The sequence below is a fragment of the Dendrobates tinctorius genome, unplaced genomic scaffold (genome assembly GCF_039654945.1).
Source record: "Dendrobates tinctorius isolate UK_male_01 unplaced genomic scaffold, ASM3965494v1 ptg000001l, whole genome shotgun sequence".
Classification (NCBI taxonomy): Eukaryota; Metazoa; Chordata; class Amphibia; order Anura; family Dendrobatidae; genus Dendrobates; species Dendrobates tinctorius.
Window position 1 is genome coordinate 12,085,468 of NW_027361669.1, and position 18,850 is coordinate 12,104,317.

The 18,850-nt window shown below is 42.0% G+C and overlaps 1 protein-coding gene across 5 annotated transcripts in view; it reads left to right on the forward strand.

The window, feature by feature from the left end:
• CFAP43 (cilia and flagella associated protein 43) overlaps nucleotides 1–18,429 on the forward strand; it is a 93,683-nt gene extending 75,254 nt beyond the window's left edge. For all 5 annotated transcript variants that reach the window (XM_073566104.1, XM_073566119.1, XM_073566126.1 and 2 more), the window contains 9 exons: nucleotides 974–1,060; nucleotides 1,136–1,224; nucleotides 1,306–1,513; nucleotides 4,084–4,196; nucleotides 5,312–5,471; nucleotides 7,132–7,296; nucleotides 13,751–13,831; nucleotides 14,315–14,468; nucleotides 18,207–18,429. In XM_073566104.1, coding sequence (XP_073422205.1) covers nucleotides 974–1,060; nucleotides 1,136–1,224; nucleotides 1,306–1,513; nucleotides 4,084–4,196; nucleotides 5,312–5,471; nucleotides 7,132–7,296; nucleotides 13,751–13,831; nucleotides 14,315–14,468; nucleotides 18,207–18,379 — 1,230 coding nt within the window. In that variant the 3' untranslated portion in view covers nucleotides 18,380–18,429. The remainder of the gene's footprint in view (nucleotides 1–973; nucleotides 1,061–1,135; nucleotides 1,225–1,305; nucleotides 1,514–4,083; nucleotides 4,197–5,311; nucleotides 5,472–7,131; nucleotides 7,297–13,750; nucleotides 13,832–14,314; nucleotides 14,469–18,206) is intronic.
• Nucleotides 18,430–18,850: the final 421 nt, after the last annotated feature.

The window sequence follows — 18,850 nt, forward strand, 5'->3', positions numbered from 1 at the left end:
TCATTTGAAGCTCAACATTTATTCTACTATCTTACGTAAATGCCTTTAAGAGTATCCGGCTAAAGTCAGCAGAACCCAGTAATACCGGCAGGATCAGTTGACCATCTATTGTGTATGGGAGCCTCACAACTTTTCCCTGACCGATATTGTTGGGGGAGAGAAGATTCCACCCTGCTGAATTTCAAAGGTTGTCTTTTTTCCCCATAAAAATAAGCTGCTCCTGGCAGAGTTTTGCAGCTTCTTTCTCAGATAGAACACCGGAACGCTTGAGCCGAGCCATCCTGTATATGGGGGCATCGGGGAAGAAAGCTGTCGGCCATACCATCATAATGTGTATTAAGCCTCCAGCAGTAAAATAGAGCAGTCTATAAATCCCCTTCCCGCTGATGAGGACTTGACTCATGCTACTCCAGTCTACACAGCAAAGCTGACAAGTTAGCTACAGAACGCAGGAAGCATCATCCTACTCCGAATGCTGTACTACAAAAGCTAGGATATCTCAAGATTGTTGTTTTGGAAAGTAACCAAACTAAACAGCACACAAAAAAAGTTTATATTAAAAACTGGTTTTAGTAAAAATCTTTTTTCTGACTTTACATTCCAGTGGTGTCAGCTCTGGTTCTTCTGGGGCTTGAGTGACATTGTAATGCCATGTGTGTGCTACAGTACACGAATGGGCTGCAGATGTCATAGGTCTCTGAAACATCCAAGTTTTGTTCAAAAGTGTGAGAACTTCAGCCTATTAGCGACTCCCTATTGTTATGCCACATAAGCATGGCAATCAATGTCATGAGACCTCTTGGAGACCCAGCTTCATCACTGTAACGGTGCCAGGGCAAAGAGTGAGTATCTCTTATTTTTATTTTATACAGTATTTAAGAAGGGATTTTCCGACTAGTGGCTCACCCCTTCGAATTTGCAGGTGCAGTGCACAAATGGTAGGATGAAATAACTGTAACTGTTTCTGTTACAGAATCAGACATCAGATCTGGTTAAGACTTTCAAGACGGCAGTAGAGTCTTTCCGTGAGTCTTATGATGACCTGGTGGCAGAAGATAAGGTAAAGACAAGTGGAGTAAGCATTAAAGCTCAAGTGTGTAGTTCTCTTGAGATATGGCATCTGTTCTGGTTTTAGTTGTTAGACCGTGGATTCAAGAAGGAATTTTCTGATGTTCCAGCTCACCACGTGGATCAGCTTTATAAACTGTACAGGAAAAGGCCGAGGTATGGGTATTGATGGAAATGTTTCTCTTGATTGATCTGTCACAAGGAATTTCTGGTACAATTCTGCTTTGTTTCCTATAGAGTTCAGCGACTTAGGACTCAGACAGAGAGCGAGGCACCATTTGGTGATCGGCCAGGATCAGCCAAATCTTATAAGGATTCAGTTGTCCTGCTAATGAAAGCTATGAATGAATTTGATGCTCCGGAGCATATGCCGGAAGGGCTGGATCTTCCAGTATGGGAACGTTTCTGTCTGGCAAGAAGGTCAAAAATGGAATATGAACAGCAAGTACGGAACAGAAAACAATTTTCGGTCATGAGCAATTCAGTGCATTTATAAAAATGGCTTGTGTGTATTTTCCATTACATTCTCTTTGCTGTTGGATTACTATACACTTCAAACCTTGTGCATTATGTTCATTATATGGGGCGCTTTTTCAGTCAGATTCCGGGCCCTGAAAAGACACCCTCAGGACATACTCTAAATCTGTAATTGTACTGACCCAAAAAATAAAGTTGTTTCATCACTATTAAATCAGAATAAGACTGGGTTCACATTTATCTTGTGCACTACACTGAGCACCAGATTTTGGGGTTTCAATCTAAATCAGCGAAAAACGTGATTGAGGCAAAACCCCTGCTGGAACCACTTACTATAATGAGGCAGATGTGGTCATGTTGGACTCTGTCTGGTCTCATCTGGTGGCATCCATCCTTTTAGGGATGCACAAAAGCATGGTGGACACTGAACAATGGACACTGTCAAAATAGAGACTATATGGAGTCCAAAGTGACTTCATATGCCTCATTATAAAGAATGGTTCTGTTGGAAGTTCCTTTTTGATCCCATTTTGCGGGGATTTAGACAGAAACCCCAACCTACGGTAAGTATTAGTGTAGAGCACAGGATAAATGTGAACCTAGCCATAAAAGTGCTAATATAATAAAAGGGCATTTGAAAAATGATTCTGATGTATAGTAGACATACGGTAAAGGTTCTTTATGAACTTTTTGTCTGATATGACTGTTTTAAGTGGTATAAAAATTGTTTAAAAATTCCAGTTTTTTTCTACATTTTCAAAACTTCAGACTTTTTTTTAGAAATAAACTGCAAAACACATCAACCTTAATTTACCACTAACATTACATACAATAGGTCATGAAAAAACTATTTCTGAATCACTCGGATCAAAATAAGTTATTACCCTATTACAAAAATATTCAGAATTGAGAGTTCTCAGTGGTTGATACCTTTTAATGGCTAACTGAAAAGATGGTAACACATTGCAAGCTTTCGTGACTACTCAGGTCTCTTCATCAGGCATTGACTAATACAAAATCTGAAAAGTCACATATTTATGCACAACACAGCAAAAATGCAATAGATAAGACAAGTGACGCGAAGCAGAACTATCATTATGGTAGAGGGAGAAACATAAATTTTGGACCAGTTCATAGATAAGGAGTCTGGATGTTTTATTGTCCTCTCATTGGGGTCTCCTAATGTGTTGTGATGCCCCCACAAGGTCTTAGGAGTAAATTCCTTAATTGATGTAAAAATACATAAATCCATGCAACACATTCATTCCAGCATTGAGAGTGTCAAAGGTTATCAGGAGCTTGCACTCCCAGACTCTTCTCTCTCTCTCTGAGATGTGAAGTTACTTTTCAATACCAGTAATTTCATATCCATGGTGTTGTGATCAGGCATACAAAAATGTTTTGCCACAGGTAGATCCATTCTTTTTTCTCTTATTGTGTGACAATGAGAATTCATCCTTGTTCTCAGTTTTTGCCCGGTCTCCCCCACATACAGACCCCCAGTTGAACATTTAGTACAAATAATTAAGTACTCCACATTAGATGTGATGCAGCTGAAAAAAGTACCTGGGATCTTGTAGTCCTGATGTGAGTTGGGGATCTTTATCTTGTCCGTGGTCATTATAAATGGACAGGTTTTACATTTTTTCTGGTTGCAAGGAAAGGTTCCTGCAGTTTTTGGAGAGGACGGGGAGCTTCTGACAATGAAACTACTTAGATTTAAATCTACTGGTTAACACGGTACAAAGATATACATCTTTCCTGTACCATATTGCATAAATTGACCCGTCAAATTTAAAAACGGGGATTGGTCACAAATGCCAAACTGGCTGTGTCATTAAGGCTACTTTCACACTTGCGTTTTTTTGCTGCGTGTTTTTTGCGCACACAAACGCATGAAAAAAACGCATCATGCATTTGTGTGCATTTTTTTGCGGGTTTTGGTGCATTTTTAAAAAAAAAAAAAAAATCACATGCGTTTATTTGTGCATATGTGCTCATTACAATGCGCACGTATGCGCACCCATAGACTTTAATGGGTGTTTTGCTGTAAAAAAAAAATGCATTGCGTGCGCATGCGTTTTTTGGGGCAAGTCGGACGCACAAAAAATGCAACAGGATGCATTTTGTGCGCCCGAGCGCACACTGCAAAAAACGCATGCGCATACAAACGCGTACGTGCGCATATGTATGCGCACATATGCGCACCCATGTTAAAGTATAGGGGAAAAAACGCATGTGGTTTTTTGCGCTAAAAATCAGCGCAAAAAAGCGCAAGTGTGAAACCAGCCTAAGGGGTTGCACCCAACTAGTGTCTATAAAAATATTTCATATATTTTGCATCTGAAGTCTCACGTTAGCTAGACCTTTTCCTTGCAAAACAGGTAAGATCCTAAATGGAGTCATCTGCATGCACCCTTCTATCCTTTTTGAAGTAAAATAATGATACAAGCATTTTTTGATGTCATACAGTATATTGTACACTTAATGATGGTTTATTTAGAATTAATGTGTCCCTTTACACCTCTCCTGGTGCAGGTAAAACGCAAGGCCCTGGTCCTAGCAGAGATGCAGGAATTCCTCCGTAAAAGAATTGACGAAGATGAAAGAACACGGCAGGACATTGAGGACATCATTCAAGAACTCAATATGTAGCTAGCAGGTTTATTTACGGTAGTTTAATAAGTGGTGGATATTAGATTATCGGCATCCACTGTCCGTACAACCCGACCCTTGTATAGAGGTTCATTTCCTCTCCACACTTAGGGTGTATTAACGTGAAGCATTGCTTTAGAGGTATACATCATGAGGATCAGTGATTGTATATCTCCAACAAACTGCTATGACGATGCCAGCTTTATAGGTGACATCCAGTGGGACACCGCTTATAGGCTCACATTGCAAAAAAAAACTTACATATTTTTTACTGGATAACTACACAGGATTACTGGGCCTTTGGATAAGTTGGCCATATATATGCCTATAGGTTCATTGCCAAGAACCAAAAAATGGAGTTCCATACAAAAAAATGATAAAAAATAGACAATTTTATTACATTATTATTATACATATGTAACAAGCAAGTAATAAAATACAGTGTACACCCTCAAAAAAAACGCAGGCATAAATCTCATAAAATGGGAAACAACCCTCAATGTACAAGTTGCCACAGCGTTAGTTGAGGGAAACCATTGGTTACCATAGAAAAGTGCTTTTAGTGCTTACCCATAAATAATATTGCTGTAGCGCCCAGGAGCCATGTGTCACCCCTGACGTGCGTTTCACGTTTGCTTTATCAAAAGGGTGAAATCCAAGGGCCTGATTCATGAAAGCTAAATTCTGGCATAAAATCTATGAAAAGTTGCAAAATTTGTGACTTTTGGCATCTTTACAACAGTTTCTCCAGCTCTGCCGAAATGCACGGAGCTTGGGTGGTACGGGGTAGCAGTTGTAACACCACAGCTTGCCTAACTGATCTGAACGCCAGAAATCTCACTCCAAGACTTGATTGGGGTGAGATTTTTGAAGTAGCACACAGAGGTGCATGCTACTTGTCAGATGCTCCAGATTCATGAAGAAGTGTACAACTCTTCATAAATCAGGAGTGTCTGACTCCAGCATACCCCCCATTTGAAGACTGGTGTGAACAACGCCAGTCTTGATGAATCAGGCCCCATGTCTTTAGTGTGGCATTTTGCACTGTACTTTCACCTTGTAATTATGCGTTTGTTAAGTCACATCTCATTCTCACTTCTCTTGGTTTCAGATTGCGAAATGAGAAAATGAAGTTTCAGCTGGATCTTACTGTCCAGTTCATACTAAAACAAGGTCAGGTGGAAGTGGAGAACTCTGACCTAATTCCCAATTATACAGATGCCATACTTCTTCATAGGAGTGTGATAGAAGACCTAAACAGCAATATACGGGTATATAACACAACAGATACAATTTATATTATGCTTTATTCATTGACAAGAATCAGTGAAATTCCGATAAAAATCTAGATATATTAATCCCAGATAATACAATGAAAGTATTCAGCCTAACTTTAGTGGAACAGCTGCTCCTCATATACAGAAAAGTATTTTTCACAATAGTGGCCATTTCTGTCATTGTAAATGCTGGTTCACTGTCCTATTAGAGAAGAATTCTCTCAGTTGATGGTTGGTACCAACTAGTTCTGAAGCCTTAAGACCCCTATCTTAATATATACTTACCTTGTAATGTCTTCACATCCTGTTCCGTCCAGATTTGTCCGGATCCCAGAATTCCAAGCGGTGGAAGTCTCAATATGAAAACTGCTGGTGGTACCAGCCTCTTGCGTGGTACCACCAGCGGAACACTGTCACCACACACACACTCTGTATACGCCGTACACACCACACACACACACACACAAACACACACAGTATATGCCGTTCGCACCACACACACACTGTATATGCCGTTCGCACCACACACACACACACACACACACACACACACATACATACATACACACACTCTGTATATGCCGTACACACCACAGACACGTACACACACACATTGTATATGCCGTACGCAGCCTCTTGCGCGGTACCACCAGCGGAACAGAGTCGCAAACACGCCACCGCCAAGATCAGCCGAATGATTCACTGACCGCCGCCATCTTTGTACAGGAGAAGCCACCATCCGTCTGCGCAAACATGGCGGCGGTCTGATTTACTGCGCCTGAACGAATTTTGCGCAGGCGCAGTGAATCATTCGGGCTATCCCGGCGGCAGATGTGTGACGTGTCTACAGGCAGAGGAAGCCGGTCACATTAAAGGGGTTTTCCCACGAATGAAAGTTAATTGTAAAAATTGTCTGTGTCTGACCGTGTACAGAGCATACCACATCTCCTGGGCAGAGGAGGAAGCAAAAGACAATACTGACATTACAGCAGGAGATCGCAGAGGATACATTTTGTGAGGTAAAATATTTCACTGACTGTTTTTAAACAATATTTTACCTCACAAAATGTATCCTCTGCGATCTCCTGCTGTAGTGGCAGTATTGTCTTTTACTTCCTCTCCTGCCCAGGAGCTGTGGTATGTTCTGTACACGGTCAGACACAGACAATTTTTAAAATGAACTTTCGTTCATGGGAAAACCCATTTAAAAACCAAATATCAACGCCAACATGGCTCCTCCTAAAAAGTACGCGAATGACAATGAAAGGAAAGCAGCAAAGGCACAACGCAAGGCCTGCACCAATCGTCACATTACCACCCTCCCGATGTTTTAGCATCGGGCCTCCATCTAAATGATGAAAGATCGGGAAACTGGAATTTCCATCCTTTTGTTTTCAGCGCTTTCTTCTCTCTCTCTATTGAAAACTGACAAACGCTCGCCCTAGTCTAAGGTTTATATCTGATTGACATGAGAACCATTTTTGGACAACTCTTGATTTGCCAGGGCTCTAATATAAATATATGCAGGACTGATATGATCTAAGCTGACAGCATCCCATTTTCTGCAGTCAATTACGAGGTATATTCCATAGATGATACATTACATGTGCCTATTTGGACTTTGATCTTATTTCTCCACTTTCTTTGTATCCAGGGTTTAGGAGAGCAGAAAATAGCAAGCATGGTGGAAAGCAAAGATTTCCGGAAAGGAATCTTCCAGCTTGATTGGGAGCATAAAAAGATACGAATGGAGATGGAAGACCTGAAGAAGAAGTCCAGAGATATTACAATGCTTCGTGTGACAAAAGATATTCAGACAGTATGATGGTTTCCTACAATTGATAGATTTATAACTCACTAATAGAATTATGGCTGCAGGACTATATACAATGCTAATATAAGACTAACAATATGGAAATAATATCTGAGGTATTCCTATATTAATATAACAAGAGTCCTGAAAACTAACTCACATACTAAGCTAATAAAGGCCCCGTTACACGTTTAGTGTCCCAGCGATCCCACCAACGATCTGACGTGGATGGGATCGCTGGGACATAGTTAGCTGATCGCTGGTGAGCTGTCACATAGTGTCACGGTCACGTGTGTCTCTGGACGCAGTGACTACCGGAAGGCGAACCCATGTGACGCACGTGACCCTGGATACACCGCCTCCAGTGGGGCGAATTTAAATAATAAACACGTGCAGCTGGATACACCGCCTCCAACTGGCGAATTTAGACATTACACCTATATACAAGTCTGGAAACCCGCCTCCAGTAAGGCGAATTTAAACAATAAGGGAAACCTGGGAAACATTAACAATGGTGGGCCCTGCAATAGGGAATAGGGAAGTGGAGACCTCCTGAACTCCCCTGAGCCAGTGTCCCTGCACTCCTAACGTTCCCTATGCCGATTCCGCACCGGGCGCGCAACAGGAACCTAAAAACCCTAGCTCGTCCTGACCTAAACCCTCACTAGGGAATTGGTCGGTGCGGAAACTAATCCCACCACTGCACTAAACACACATGAGGGAAAATGACAATACAGGGGAAACACCACTTAGCTTTGCTCTGTTGCGTACGCTCCTAGCAACAGAACCCACCACCTGTGTGCATCTTCTCCTCCACCCGGATCCATCACCATAACTGGATCCTTCACCATAGTGCAGCCTTGGAGCAGAGTCCACCACCAATTGCAGAAGTCCAGTAACAGAGTCCCAAAGATGAGTTCAGCTCCTGCCCAAAAAGTCAAGTATGCTTGAGTCCAGCTCTCAGCAACCAAGTCCCGCATGCTGAGTGCAACTCTCTCCATAGTCGTCACTCCACCAAGCCATGCAAGCACTTCCTGCCGACACCATAAACTGTGACTCCACCACGCCATGCCAGTCCTTCTTGCAGACCACATAGCTGCCACTCGTTCCCTCTGGCTGGCCTGCGCAGGACTCATGTTCAGCTCCTTCATTCACGCAGGCTTCCTCGTGAATGACTAACACACAATCAATATCACCAACCGTGATTGAACCACCTGACACTCATTTATAGAGCATTCACACCTGTTACCTAATCACGTGCACTTAACCAAAGAACTAAAGTGCGATACCACTACCCACCACCGGGGTAAATTAGAATGAACAACACCACGTGTAATAATTCTAATGGCCACCGGGGGCAATCAACCCACTTTGGCACCAAGTCAAAGGAAAAAAAGTTCACTTTGTCCATTTAAACTGTCAGATCCACGCTGGATCATGACAGACAGACTCACCAGCGATCAGGACCAGCGAGCAAGCTGGTATCCAAGGTAAACAGCGGGTATCTAAGCGGCGCGGCTCTTAGATACCCACTGTTTACCTTGGATACCAGCTCCCAGTGTCGCTGATCGTTGGTCTCTCGCTGTCACACGCAGCGATGCGCGCTGGCCAGCGGGAGACCAAAGACCAAAAAATGGCCCAGGACACTCCTGCACGATCAGCGATACCCTGCGGGGGGTCGGTCGCTGATGCGTGTCACACACAGCGATGTCGCTGGCAAGATCGCTGTGGCGTCACAAAATCAGCGATCTCACTAGCGATCTCGCTGTGTGTGACGGGGCCGTAACACTGTACAGCTACAATGGCACACATCTCATTGGACACAATGTTACAAACCGTGGTATGCATTTTGTGGTTATCCACTGTGTAAAAAAGAATACTACAATGGCTTCCTGTAAAGTTAAAAAAAATGTATTAGAACAGAACTCAAATAGACATTATTATTGCCTTTTTTAGGTGAATCAGGGCCTATAAATATGTCTGATGTATGCACAAGACATATCACTTTCAGTTAGATTTGTAATAGACCCTTGTCAGGGAAACCCCTTTTGGTTCAGTTCAGTTCATGAACTTGCAGCTCTCTGGTGCCTACCTTACCCTCAGGTCAGTCAGGGACCTGCACCTAGGATAAGTAGTCGCCAGAAAGGCTACCCTGTCACGTACTGGCTATCCGGGCAGTCTGCAGTACGGGTGGTATGTATATCACCTGTCCCAGGCCGGGAATACACACATAAACCTCTGATGCGTCACTTCCAGGATTCCCCAATAACACCAGAATGCTACGCTGCCACCAGTTCCTCGTTTGATACAAGCAAGGTCCGTTACCAAAGCCTATATCGGGTCAGAAACCAACCCCAGGTAGCGGGAAGTTGCGCGGAGTACGTGTTGGTTCCGTCATAGAGCAAAAAGAACGAAGCTAGTAAATTTATAAATTTACTCCAGAAAATATCGGCAGTGTTTACAAAAATACAAAATATATTACTAAAAGACAAAATACAATATGTACAACAGAAAATAAAAGGGATAAACATACCAACTTACTATATCTCAGTCACACGTATGATGTGTCGATAAAGGGAAGGAGAGCCTTCCCAAAGGAGCAATTCAGCAGCACAGCACGGTGTTCTTGGCTGTCTCTCCAGTTGTGAACATGTCCCAAAATGTTCGTTTTGGTTTTATGCTTTCCCCACAAACCTGGAGATTCCTCCTTCTCCTCACCTCACAGGTGGGCTGTGATCAAGAAGGTACACCTCTTTTGGAAAATTATCAGAACTTCTATTCTCCATATCTTTGGCCGGGAAGCTCATAGGGCAACGATAGGGGCATTATATTTTTCCCTGTGAATTTGCCATTCTTTTGAGACCAAACACAGCATGCCTACTGGGGGCAGAAACTCATTTCCCAGATTTCTGATGGCCCTAAAGGCCACAAAACACTGCCATGCGTAGCCCTACGTGTCCAGATCCTTGAAATCCAATTTCACATTTCTAGGACTACTGTGAGTTATTAAATTTGTCTTTGAGTATGTGGGGATAGGAGCAATGAAATTCTTGATGGGAAAATCTTCAGCTCTTGCTATAGCTGTCAGACCATGATCTCACATTACACAAAGACCATTTACCTGAGGGGAGGGGCGAGTGAAAATTCCAAAGGAGAGAGAGGGAGGGGGAGGGAGTAGAATTTCACAGATGGAGACAGAGGGGGCTACGTGGCCGCAACAGAGAGCGGGGGCTGCATGGGAGTTTAGTTTTATACAAACAAATGGGGGAGAGGAGCAACAGGCAGTTTTGGTTGTGTAACCCAGACAATGGAAAATGGTTCATATTTTCCTGACAACCTTAAAGACTCTCATACACAGCGTAAAATCGGTCAAAACTTTCAATACCAGTGGCTCAGCCGACCGTCTAATCTGGTTCTCAAGAAAGAAAAATCAGTTATTTTGAATTCCAGCACTCAATCCTTCGATAAGCCACTGCTAAAATTGTCTCCCCATGGAGTATACATGAACATCTGAGCAAAGCATTCATGTGTTTTGGAAAGTATGCCGACAGCTACCTAAGGTGTGTGGTCATACCCTTTGCAGTGTACATTTGACATACGGTAAATCATTTCAAAGCTACCGCGTAGTGGTGTACTGCTGACAGTGGCAGAACACGCTGTTGCTATGGGACCGTGAGATAGGGGAGTGGTGTCAGCCCCCACCAGGCATCACATTTTCAACTATCTGCATCCTAATCCATCATTCTCAGTGTGCGTCTGAGCTCTGATGTCTCAGTGCAGCCAGTGTGTTGACGTTATTACATCGTGCCAGCTGTTCAGACCTTCAGAATACATTCTCCAGAGACCAGAGAATTGGGTGAACAGTGTGAGGTAAGTTGTTTTCTTTTTTTTTGTAGTCAATGAGTACATTGTACTCATTGGAGTGATCATACTGTGTGGGGGGGGCATTATACTATCTGGAGGAGTGTGTCGATGTCATTAGACTATTTGAAGGGCTATGTGGGGGGCCATTATACTGTTTGGAGGACTATGTGGGGGTCCATTATACTTTGTGGGGACCATTATTGTGTGGGCGGCCATTATACAGAGTGGACAACTTTGTGGTGCCTTTATACTGTTTGGGGTGCAGGAAATTTTACTGTATAGAGTGTAGGGGCCATGATACTCTATATAGGGCCATCATTTTGTGGAAGATTGTGGGGGCTGCATACTGCGTGTGGGTCTCATGGAGTGCCATCATTGTGTGAAGGGCATTCTTACTTTGTGGGAGGACTGTATCAGAGTCATCATACTATGTTAGGATCACAGTGGGGGTATCATACTGTATTGGGGGGGCAGTTTAGTTGGTATCACACTTTATGGGCCATGGAAGGGTTATCTTCAGTCGTGGCAACACGAAGAGGCTTTAATAGGAGCAAAATTACTTTATAAGCGCTGCAAAGTTGAAAGATATGTTCTTCTGTGACTCCGCCACAAATATATACTTTTTATTATTTTTAGGGGGTGGGCCCAAATAGGGCTTCTGCTCGGGAGCCCCATGATTTCTATGTATGCCCCTGCTCCCACACAAATATTATATATTTTCATAGGGCTCTGACACCTGATGAAGGATAACAAGTGGCTGTTCTACATTAGTACAAGTTTTTTTGTTCTAGACTGCTACAATACAAAGTGACGTATTTTTATATTTCTTGACCTAACATCCTATGTAACCACTCGTATCCCTGTCTATCCAGATTATCCTGTCTTATACAGTCATATGTAAACGTTTGGGCACCCCTATTAATGTTAACCTTTTTTCTTTATAACAATTTTGGTTTTTGCAACAGCTATTTCAGTTTCATATATCTAATAACTGATGGACTCAGTTATATTTCTGGATTCAAATGAGGTTTATTGTACTAACAGAAAATGTGGAATCTGCATTTAAACAAAATTTGACCGGTGCAAAAGTATGGGCACCCTTATCATTTTCTTGATTTGAACACTCCTAACTACTTTTTACTGACTTCCTGAAGCACTAAATTGGTTTTGTAACCTCATTGAGCTTTGAACTTCATAGCCAGGTGTATCAAATCATGAGAAAAGGTATTTAAAGTGGCCACTTGCAAGTAGTTCTCCTATTTGATTCTCCTATGAAGAGTGGCATCATGGGCTCCTCAAAACAACTCTCAAATGATCTGAAAACAAAGATTATTCAACATAGCTTTTCAGGGGAAGGATACAAAAAGTTGTCTCAGATTTAACCTGTAAGTTTCCACTGTGAAGAACATAGTAAGGAAATGGAAGAACACAGGTACAGTTCTTGTTAAGCCCAGAAGTGGCAGGCCAAGAAAAATATCAGAAAGGCAGAGAAGAAGAATGCTGAGAACAGTCAAGGACAATCCACAGACCACCTCCAAAGACCTGCAGCATCATCTTGCTGCAGATGGTGTCACTGTGCATCGGTCAACAATACAGCGCACTTTGCACAAGGAGAAGCTGTATGGGAGAGTGATGCGAAAGAAGCCGTTTCTGCAAGCACGCCACAAACACAGTCGCCTGAGGTATGCAAAAGCACATTTGGACAAGCCAGTTACATTTTGGAAGAAGGTCCTGTGAACTGATGAAACAAAGATTGAGTTGTTTGGTCATACAAAAAGGCGTTATGCATGCGCTGTATTGTTGACCGATGCACAGTGACACCATCTGCAGCAAGATGATGCTGCAGGTCTTTGGAGGTGGTCTGTGGATTGTCCTTGACTGTTCTCACCATTCTTCTTCTCTGCCTTTCTGATATTTTTCTTGGCCTGCCACTTCTGGGCTTAACAAGAACTGTACCTGTGTTCTTCCATTTCCTTACTATGTTCCTCACAGTGGAAACTGACTGGTTAAATCTCTGAGACAACTTTTTGTATCCTTCCCCTGAAAAGCTATGTTGAATAATCTTTGTTTTCAGATCATTTGAGAGTTGTTTTGAGGAGCCCATGATGCCACTCTTCATAGGAGAATCAAATAGGAGAACTACTTGCAAGTGGCCACTTTAAATACCTTTTCTCATGATTTGATACACCTGGCTATGAAGTTCAAAGCTCAATGAGGTTACAAAACCAATTTAGTGCTTCAGGAAGTCAGTAAAAAGTAGTTAGGAGTGTTCAAATCAAGAAAATGATAAGGGTGCCCATACTTTTGCACCGGTCAAATTTTGTTTAAATGCAGATTGCACATTTTCTGTTAGTACAATAAACCTCATTTGAATCCAGAAATATAACTGAGTCCATCAGTTATTAGATATATGAAACTAAAATAGCTCTTGCAAAAAACAAAATTGTTATAAAGAAAAAAGGTTAACATTAATAGGGGTGCCCAAACTTTTACATATGACTGTAGATGGCTATGATAATTTATACTGAGTTATAGACTCTTGATCTTATAAACTGCTTTGAGTTGTCTGCTTTTAACTGAAATTGTCTTTGTGTAGTTCCTCAATGAAACAAACTACGACAGTCGCATATCTAGTCAGATACTGATACTGGAGGAGACCATTAAAGTTCAAGAAAAAGTAAGTTTTTTGAGATTAGAGAATGAAACTGTTGATCTTCAGTTGAAACATGGAGAGCTCTTTTTACTAGTATAAACGCTTATGATGAGAATTGAATGAGATTTATTGACACTCTGGACGGTGATATATTTGCTTATTAAGAGGTACAGATCACTTAATTCTGTTAGGAATTGTAGGGGAAGTTATTCTATGAAGAGGACCCCTAAAATAAGTGGTAGTGGTGGTTGTCCATCCTGGGGGTGATGTACTCTCACCTGGGGGGAGATGCCTACATAACAAGCACCACTCTGTTTGGTCACCTTGTTGTAGTATCATGATTTCTGCTGCTGCTGTACATCTATCAAAATGATTGTAGGGTTACTGTTGTCAAGGTAGTGCAAGAAAGAAGTAAAAATCAGAATACCAGGGATTGCTCTCCACTCTTTCTATATTGTGCTGTCATGAGTTATATACTGGACCTATATATTACCTGTTTTATTGCAGCAACATGAGAAAAATGTGAAACAGTACAAGCAAGTTATTAAAGACTTGGAAAAACATATTACCAGAAAGGAGGAGACAAATACTCAGCTAGAGACGGATCTACAGGACACGCTCCTCTCCTTCTCCGAAAGGAAGCATATATATGATGTGGTTGGTAAGTTTCAAAGAACAACGTGAAGACATTAGCAGGACATGATCGGAATGTTTCATCACAAATGGTGGGAAACTTTGGGATTTGTACACATATAGACCCAATAAAGCTGATATTTGCGTCTTGGTGTTCCTGGGTAATGAAGCCACTTTAATGATTACATATTCTGTATGTAGAAGCCTTATAGGGATATAGAAGCAATTTCTTCAGCTGATCTTAGAGGTAAGTTTCTATAGTGGAGCAGAATTTTCCACGCTTGAGGAAAAACAGCAAAAACATTATTTAACACTAACAAAACTGAGCATATTAGTATATAGAATATTTAATCTGAGACGCGCCTGATAAGGATAATTACCATAAAAGAAAAATACGGTGCACTAAAGTCTCATTAAACATAGCTTTTATTGAAATAATAAAGATATTAAACACGTAAAGGTAAAAACGCAGAGTAACACAATGGAGGACCACATGTATGGAGATAGACGTACACTAAAATATTTGGTAACAGAATATGCTTTCCTGTGCCTATGCAATTGAATATGGAATATATTTTCCTGTGACTATATTTTATACCCTGATGGGGAGATAAATGTCCCAAAAATAAACACTGGTGAATCACTTACATGTTATAGTAGGAAAGACTGTAGTGACATGTGGTCCTGTCGTCCCAACGCGAGTTTCGCCCTTACTTCAGGTTGAAATGTGTGTTGCCCTGACCTTGGATGTTCTGTCCACCTGTTCCTCGTTCCCTCTATCTCTGACCCTGCTGCAGACCCAGGAACTGCCCGAGTGGTACCTGGTGACTACCGGTGGCCAAAGTTATCCTCCCGATCGGAGGCTTTAGTGAATACCAGGTAGTCACTTAGTAACTCCTTTCCAGGGTAAGCCCGACCTGTGGTGCAGTTGGTCCACACCCACCAGTGTTACACACATTAGATAGCTGTTAGCCAAACGATGCTCCAACCGATCATTTGGCCGACAGCCATCTCACACTTATGTACTCTTTGTGAAATCAGCCAGCTGACAATGTTGAGTTGAGGTTAATCTCAGGAAAAATAATGTGATTGATAGTCTGACATCAGACATGCATGACATCTCTCCCGAACATTAACTGGCTGGCGCCAGCCATACACTTTTGACCTTCAGTGAACCTGCAGGTATGAGCAGGCTTGTGGAACTGTTAGTCTTGTGTGTATAAGGGTCCAAAATGTAGTCAGTCTGGTGTTCAATAGCAGTTTAGTCATCTTGATCCTCTCATCTGTGTCCTGATAGGATAACGTCTTCAAGTGTATGTTTGCCCCCTTTCCCAAGTTGCTTCTTTTAAGAACTTTGCTAGATTTCTGCACATAAACTTCTGTATTTGACCTGCTTGTGTTTTTATAATTAGTGATGGGTGAACCCCTGGATGTTTGGGTTCAGCCGAAAAGTTAAATTAAAAGTTTTGCCCGGTGGGAGTGCATCAAAAACCAAGACAGTAAATTGGGGTCTTAGTGAGAGGAAAACCATAATTTTATCTTCTTAAAAAAGGAGTTATAGAGGGTCTGGTAATGATATGCATGCAGCGTTCCATTGACAGATGCTTCCTGTGGCTCACCGTTACCATTTCCCCTGATGAACCATGTTTGGATTGGCAATAGGGGAGTAACATGTTGGGATGGGGTATCAGCCTCTCTGAGATAAGTGTCAATCTACATTTTTGGACATGGTTTCTTAATACACATGTGCTTTAAAAGGATCCATGGTGCTATTGGGGCTACTACACATTTTGTCTATTGAGGCCATGCATGTATGTATATGATTATGCTGTTTGCCGCGGGACCATTTTTCTGCCTATGCCTTTTGTGTAAAAACCTTTCTCTCATATGAGAGATAGGCTTCTATATGGTATAAACCCCCTTGATTTGGGATATTATTTTGGTCATCTTTTTCACTACATTGAGATATTAATATACAAAGGCACAGTGAATACATACTTTTGCGAGCATTACCTCTCGTTTGCAATATTGAGCTTTATTCCTGCATGGCTCAGTATAGACCATGCACTAAGGACCAGATATTTTATTTTGCACTATAAGCGCTTTATCGTTGCTTTTTGGTGGTGGCTTTGTTAAGGAGTCCTGGTGAGGGTCAGTTGTCGTTGAGCAGGGGCGCCATTTCGCTACCCGGGGTGCCAACCTCCGCTGTTAGGAAGGGATACATATGGGGAGACGTACAATCTATCCTCCCTAGATTCTTCCTTTTGCGTCATTTATGCATTAGCGTTAAACTAATGCGCTATTCCTTTATCTTATATCTCAGTGGATAAATTCTATGAGATTGTCATTACCAGACCCTCTATAACTGCTTTTTTAAGAAGATAAAATTATGTTATATATTTGGGCTTTTATAAATATCCAAAAAAGTTATCTTTTAAGGGTTTTTTTTGTTTGTTTCATACTTGATTTTCCTATCACTAAAGGCCCCTTTACATTTAGCGATGCACCAGCGATCCCGACCACGATATGACCCGGTAAGGATTGCTGGTGCATCGCTAAGTGGTCGCTAGTGAGCTGCCAAACAGGCAGATCTCACTAGCGATGCAGCAGCGGTCGGCGGTTGTACTCACCTTTCAGACGCGGCGAGGGTGTCCGTCTTCTGCCTGCGTCCATGGCTCGCTCGTCGGCGCCAGCAGGAAGCCGACGACAAGAAATGGACCAGGCCGATCTCGCACGATCAGCGATAGCCAGCGGGGGAGCCGGTTGGTGGTATCACATGTAGCGATATCGCTAGCAATATCGCTGCTGCATCACAAAATCGGTGACGCTTTAGTGATATTGCTAGCGATATCGCTATGTGTAAAGCCCCCTTAAGACCCCAATTTACTGTCTTGGTTTTTGATGCACTTCTACCGGGCCAATGAACTGTGGAAACTTTTTACCTGCGTTCACAGCTGCGGGCTCATGCCGTCATCTGACAGCGTGGGAACCGCAACGCTCTGACCGATGGTAATAATCTTACCGCTGATCTAAGCCGCTGGTGTTTCTCGTGCTGTCATACAGCTGACAGTGTGAGAAATATCCTATGTCCAGGGTTCCAAAACCGAACAGTAATATGGACTTCCTGGAGAAGTTTGTGTTCGTGGTCCGTGCCCGAAGAGTAGATGTTTGGTACAGACGCCGAACTTTATGGTTCTGGTTTGCCTATCTCTATTTATAATGCTTTTAGAGTCAGCCATTTGACCGGGTAGAGATTGGGTATGTTCTCATGTAGCAGATTTGTTGCAGATATTTCTGGACTGTCCAATATGAATTGGGTTTGCACTAACCTATGCACATGCCCATAGAGATTCCTTGATCCCTACTCACATCAGTTTTAAAAATAGATCTATGAGACTCAGGACATCTTCTATTCTCATCCTTTTGCGGATCAGACTTTGCTATTAAAGTCTATGGGGAGCAATTAAACATGGATGAAAACCTGAAGATTTCCTTGAAACTTCAGTATCTCATCTGTTTTACTGATCCATTCTTACGAGGCAATAGATAAATGAAAGTTCAGACAGTCTACCCACTTCAGTTTTTAAAAATGGATGAGGAAAAAACTCATGAAACATAGATGTAAAAAGGAGGTAATATGGATGACACAATAGGAAAACAGTCCATTTTACACGGCTATTTGAGAGTAGCTTTATTTGAGGAGTTAAAGAAACCCCAGTCATATATGAGAGTTCATTTAAATAATACCCTTTTTTTCTGCTTACAGGAGTAGAACAAACTTCTGAGAAGAACGCCAGGGACAGATACATGGACATCATTCAGCGCAGGAAACTGGTTGATCTTGTAAAGGCTCAAGCACAAGAGATTGCTATGCTCCGGACTGAATTAGATCGACTCAGGATGAAAACTTTCCCCGCACTTGTACAAATGGATTACTAGATACCTCTGTCTCAGATCTGGCCTTTCCCATTAAAAGCAACAACGAATGAGTTGGTGTGTGTGATACCTTTTATTTTTTTCTATGCTTGTAAATCGTGTATGTAAAAGAATATGTGATGACATTGATAAAATAATAGCTGAAGAAGTGCCTACAACACCGCACACATCGTGGTTAATAACCCTGGAAGAAGAAAACCTAGACCCATGTAATATGGATTCACTGGGATATAATAATATTTTACTTTTATTTTTAGTACTATACAATACCAACCAGGGGTGAATAACTTGGCAGACCCGGTACAGGAGTAGGCCCTTGTCCATGCTCATGAGCTTAATGCATTTCATCCCGTGTGACAAAGTACATGGCAAAGTACTGAAGGGGAGATATGTATCACTGAGGTTATTAGCTTCAGTGATATGAACCTAGGAAAGTGCTCCATCACACTAAATGCTGAGAGGGGTTAATCGGCC